Genomic DNA, 6,120 nt, shown 5'->3' on the forward strand with positions numbered 1-6,120 from the left:
AAGTCATCAGTGTGAGTTTCCAGTGCCTCCATGTGCTTCATTTCCAAGCACTCGTATTAATCTTTTGTGAAAACACTTGAGCGCCCTGGCTTGTCCGTGTGCACGCTGGACCTGTGTTTCCTTTCAGCTGCTGAGAGAAGTCATTCAGCGACCATCATTCACTCAAACCGCTCGGCCACAATGCCGCTCCGCCGCAAATCAAAGCCTCTTAATGATCCCATTCGGCCCACGCTGAATCGGATCCATGTGCAATTCTTTGGGAAGCTTTCCGCACATTTGATGAGGAGATTAGAAGAAATAGAAAATGGGTGGAAGATGAAAAAGGGGAAAAAGGGAGAATAGTGGCTTTTCAGGGTGTTTACAGATTTCAGTTGTGTCCCGGGTGTTGAGCGCCGGGTGTGTGGTCGACGCCTTCAAGTGCCACTTCACCGTCACATGGGACCTGAGCTCTGATCTGCTGAGATCTTTTCTGTGGACCTGGGTTTTAAAGCCGGTGTTCTCAGAGTTGTTATATCTGTGTTATGTCACGTTAAAGGAGTTTCAGAAGGATTGGAACCAGCAGCTAATAACAGACCTGCACCAAACCACCAAGAACCATCCAGGAACCGATCCTTCCCATGACCCAGCGGCACCGGGTCTCGACCCTCTGGATGGTCTGATCGCTTGACCTCAATTTGCACTTCAGACTCACAGCGAAATAAAACAGCACAGAAAGTGGTTTCAAAGAAAAGCGGCGATTTCCAAATCCCCTCAATCTGAAAGCAGCGTGTTACTCAGGGTTCTGTGATTGGTCAGGGACGTCAGGTGACCACAAACACTTACTTGTGTGCAGGGGCCTCATTTAGATCCATTACCTACTTTCAGACCCCATTTTGTGTGTATACGCCCCTGCTCGTATCTATGATATCAAACCTGAATCCTGCTGCTTTACAAACGAGGCCCCGGACGTGTCAACACTTTATTTGGATCTGCAGCAAATTACACAAACTCAGAAACATGAATCCCCTGAATATGACTGAATATTATTCTCAACATTTGACCACAGGGGGGCGCAGTGCACAAACTCATAGAGTCTCCAGTGATACACAAGTCATGTTTTTAGTAAACAAACTTTTTTTTTCTCTCCACAAACACGTTCTGACTGAGTGGGGAATCATATTCACACTTCTGGATGTTTCCCCTGAGATTTAGTATAAATATTGTCAACCTTCTCACTCATTTCTGTACAAACACGAGTGTATTTTCTATGTTACCTGATCATAGACGAGAATCTTGTGACTGTTCAGTTTCTGTGGATTAATTGATTATTAGATATTTGCCCGCCTTGTTTTTTTGATACTATCAAATCTTCATTTTACAAACTCTTGTGAGTTTCTGGAGCATCTCTGAGTTTCCTCTCCTGTGCTCATCGAGCTGTTTCCTGAGCAGCAGGTGAAAATCCTCTGATTGAAATCAACATGAGTGTGGATTGGTTATTTAATCTGAGTCTGACAGAGTCTCAGTTCCCTGGATGACGTCTCGTATTCTCTGTGTGTCGTCCTGCAGCGCCTCGTTGTGAGGGTCGGTCTTCAGAGCAGCTTGGTAGTCCTGAAGTCCTGAGGAGACACAAACAAACAAATGAGCCAGTTGTGTGTTGCTTTTGTCTTCAAACCCAAGTGGAAATGTGTTTAAGTCCTGATGAGTAAAGTGTAGAAACCTTCGGCGTAGAGCTGCAGCTGACAGAACGCTGATCCCCGCCGCACGTGGGCTCGGGTCCTGGCTGCAGCGTTGGCAGCGACCGGTGGAGTCAACAGATCCAGAGCCTGCAGAGGAACGGGAGCAGATGTTTACACCAGTTCAATACAGATGTGCATCACCTGCTTTATGGTCCATTCTTTTTAGTCTTACTTTGCACAATAAGATTCCAGGAAACAATCAACTCATAATCTATGATGTACACTGTGCTGCTACAATGTTACAGTCTGTGTCACATGGTTCATCCACCTGCTGCCTACATTACCCAGAATGCAACCTGACAAAAGGGTGAAGACTCTTCGACTTCTACTGAGCCTCTAAAGTCCTGAGAGATAATCAGCTTGAGAGAACAAGTTATTTATCTCATGTGCACCAGATACATTCTTATCTGCATAACTTCTTATCTTGTCCACACTAGGTAATAAAATCCCTTTCAGGACGGGAGATGTTCCAGAGTCGTCATCACTCACTGGACTCACAACATTTCAGTCCCTGTTTGCAGGATTCTTTACTTAATTAAAATGATTTCAACTCGTCTAAGACACAAAAAGGAAATCATGTGAATAGAGGAATTAAACTGAAAATGTGTAACTCAAAGGTCACTCTCTCAACGCAACACTGAGAGAGTCTCTTTAACATGACGAGGGCCTTTTCTCCATCATCCCAGAGAATAATCTTCTCTAATCATTCAGAGGATTGATATCGATGAGTGTAGTTTAGTGCAGCTTGAGTGGATCTAAGTTGGGCTTTGAAGGAATGAACTCTTTTGTAGTTTCTATTTCTACTTTCCCCTTTGCTGCAGTGATAAAGGATCATCTCCTCCCGTCTGATCTTCTGTTTGTTCGAGGGATTTGTTCGTATCATCTTCATCCTTTAACATGATTAGATACTTGTGAGGTCAAAGGGGCTCCTGCAAACAACCCCCCCCCCAACCCCCCCACACTGGAATGTCTCTCAGAAGAGCTCGGCCAAGGCCCAACAGACCAACATTCAATTCCCTGGTGTTTGTTTGGACATATTTGTGAAACTGTCACAAACTGTTGATGCTCTAATGAATCCACCTGATCTCAGCAGCGTACTGGTTCTAGTTTCAGGTCTGTAGCTCAGTTACTGGTCAGCAGCTGAAAATAATCCTGCACCACATGAAACCACGTTTAAATCCACTAGATCCAGATTTTGATTTAAACACATCGGTCACCTTCATGTGCCTGATTGTTTCCATCAAGATCCATGAATCATTCTCTGGGAAATCAGGGGAAATATCAAGAATTCTCTGAACTGCACAAACATTTAATGAGTTATTTCTCATCTCACCTCCCATCTTTCCATCAAGTTTACTGCAAAACTGTTTGGTAGCTTCAACAAACAAACACACAAACCCGCAAACACAAAAACCCACAAAAAAAAAAACCAGCAAACAAATAATCAGGGGTGAAAACATAACCTCCCCGGTGGAGGTAATAATTCAGCTCACCTCTATAAATGAATGACCACAAGCACATTGTCTACACGTTGTTTTTGGTTTGTCTAGTGCCTTGTATTTCTTCTTCTACACCCCTTGCACAAAATGACAACAACAGTGACCCACACAGCAGTGACCCGGCAGTAAAGGCACCAGCGAGCAGCTTTGGTTCGATGTACTTTGGAGCATGCAGTGGAGAACAGACGGGCACAGACACTGAGCTACAGACCGTGGAGGAGTCCTCGAGGGCCTTGTGCAGATTCCTGAGCTTCAGGTGACACGCGGCTCGGTTTGAAAACAGCGCCGGCAGCTGCCTGTTGAGGCGGATGGCCAGGTTGTAGACGTTCACTGCACTCAGGAAGTCCCCGGCCACAAAGTACTTACTGAAAGAGTCGGTTCACAGGAATCAGAGAAACACGAGGGCGGTTAGATCTGTGGAGGAGATCCTACATGAGGAGAAGGGACTTCACTCACTCTCCCTTGTCCTTTAAGAAGTCCGGGTTCCTGTCCTCCTCCTTCAGGTCCTGCAGCTCGTCAACATCTGGATTCAACGCACGTCGGGCTTCAGCTTGTTTCCTGAGCCACTGGGGGTTGTGAAGTGAAAACACAAAGCAACACAGTGAGTTAACACACAAACATCTTGTTTCAGGAGATTACCCAGAGTTCAGTGCAGGTCTGAAAGCATCAAGAGGAGAAGGAATGAAAGAGGAGACGTTCTCCATGTTCACAGCCACTGAAGCATCACACTCATTGGAATCCAGCTGCTGCTTTAAGGAACATATTAAATATAAAACAGGTTTTGCTTTGTGCTGTGTGAGGAAGAGGAGACGACTCACCTCTTCCTCCTCTTCGACCCTTGACTCCCTGAGGGCTGTTGGAAACACTCGAGGGGTGAACACCACCAGGATGTTCCCCGTGCGTCTCGGAGCAGGAACCTCCCCTCGTCTCTTCTGAGGCTTCACTGCTTTGACACTTTGACCTGAACACAGACACATATTTATTATAATACACATAACAAAGTCAAGTAGACACAGATTTGATCCAATAGGAAATTACAAACCTGATTTAACATTCCTTCCAGCTTCTTTCTTCTCAGTCAGAGCCTTGAGGTCGTGTCTCTGACGCCGGAGTTCATCTTCGTCCTCAGCTTCTCGTCTCTGTCTCAGCTGCCACGCCTCCAGCTCGGCTGTGGTCCTCGCTCGCTCTGCGTCCTTCGTCTTCTTGACGCTGTCTCTTGCCTCCTCTTCAAGCTGCGATCAAGTAAAAACAAACGATGACATAAGAGTCCTCCTGTCGGTGCAGTGTTGGGATTTGGACGCCTGGTGAGGTTCTACCTTCATCATCGTCTCCAGTGCATATTTCTTCTCTGCTTGCTGCTTCTCTTTCTTGGATCTGGACTCTGATGAGAGCTTCTCCTGGTATTTCAACAGAGCTCGTTCCCTGATCTCCTTCTTTAGGTCTTTATCATCTGAAACACAAAGAACTAGAAGATGACTTGTATGTAGAAGCTCGGTACTTTGAGTAACGCACTCAGACGAGCTCAAGGCCCGACAGGCTGTTCATGAAACCTGATTTAAATCCACTCGATCCAGGAGGAAAAGGAGGATTTCCCAGTTTTGTGAAATGTCCAGACGTCCAGCTGGAGGCTCTCACCTGTGTTTATCGTCAGATGATTCCAAACCTTCTTGTTTCTCTTCATCAGGTTGAGGATCGCGACTCCGTTTCCCACCTTCGCTGAGCTCCTGTCATCGTCCACAGGCTCCAGCAGGAAGGCCTCAAACAGATAGGGGGGGTAGTGCACCTGGAAGACGTTTTATTAATAAAGAGAAACATAAAACTCTCTTATAAAATTCTCACATTTAAATCAGTTTAGATCTTTATCATTGTTTCTACACTGACACAGAAATACATGCATGTGAGTGGGTCAGTTGTAAATATGTTTAATTAATGTTCCATGCTTGATATGTCCATGTTGGATAAAAAAGTATTTCAACAGTTAATGTGAGAAAACTGGCTACAAGTGGTAGATGTGATATTTATTAGTAAGGATTTTAATGATGCTTCAGATAAATGGATAGAAAAAAAAGATAGATAGAAAACAATAGATAGAAAGATAGATAAACAACATGATGGATTGATAGATAGAATATATTTTGCTTCACATTTAATTCCTGTACCATTGACAGGTTGTTTTTATGTGTAAAGACCGGTTGGTTATAAATATGTGATCCATTAAGATGATTATTATAAGTTCACCTTGATGTACTCGTCTGTGGAGACGATGTCCACCCTCTCAGCTCTGGCTCCTTTCAGAGGAACGTGGATATGAACAGTCGAGTCCGTCTGAGTCCACGAGTGATCGGACACCAGCAGAGGCATCTTCTTCAGACAGGTTCAATCCTTCATATAAGAAACAGAGAAGAAGAAGAAACTCACTGGAGTCTTCTTCACAGACACGTTCAATCCTTCATATGAGAAACAGAGAAGAAGAAGAAACTCACTGGAGTCTTCTTCACAGACACGTTCAATCCTTCATATGAGAAACAGAGAAGAAGAAGAAACTCACTGGAGTCTTCTTCACAGACACGTTCAATCCTTCATATAAGAAACAGAGAAGAAGATGAAACTCACCGGATCTTTTTTAACAGACAAGTTCAATCCTTCAAGAGATGAGAAACAGAGAAGAAGAAGAAACTCACTGGACTCGTCTTCAGACAGGTTCAATCCTTTAAAGATGAGAAACAGAGAAGAAGAAGAAACCTCAGCCGATCCCACTTCCGGGTGCTTGTTCCGTTTTGCGTCTCGTTGATATGGCGACCAGAGCTGACGCTGCCTTCGCGTCGGTCGGGAAAAATCTGAATCGTTAAAAACCAGTTTAATACAATTTTAAAACCAGTTTAATACCAGTTTAAAACCAGCCCAGA

General features: G+C 44.5%; 1 protein-coding gene across 1 annotated transcript; it reads right to left on the minus strand.

The window, feature by feature from the left end:
* Positions 1-956: 956 nt before the first annotated feature.
* On the minus strand, positions 957-6,120 carry dnaaf4 (dynein axonemal assembly factor 4). The gene is made up of 10 exons (XM_053426111.1): positions 5,828-6,120; positions 5,453-5,596; positions 4,850-4,997; positions 4,531-4,664; positions 4,257-4,446; positions 4,033-4,175; positions 3,671-3,780; positions 3,426-3,579; positions 1,697-1,802; positions 957-1,595 (listed from the first exon to the last, which is right to left on the minus strand). Exons 2-10 carry the CDS (start codon positions 5,573-5,575, stop codon positions 1,477-1,479), a joined length of 1,227 nt encoding a protein of 408 aa, XP_053282086.1. The 5' UTR covers positions 5,576-5,596; positions 5,828-6,120; the 3' UTR covers positions 957-1,476.

The sequence above is a fragment of the Pleuronectes platessa genome, chromosome 7, assembly GCF_947347685.1.
Source record: "Pleuronectes platessa chromosome 7, fPlePla1.1, whole genome shotgun sequence".
NCBI lineage: Eukaryota > Metazoa > Chordata > Actinopteri > Pleuronectiformes > Pleuronectidae > Pleuronectes > Pleuronectes platessa.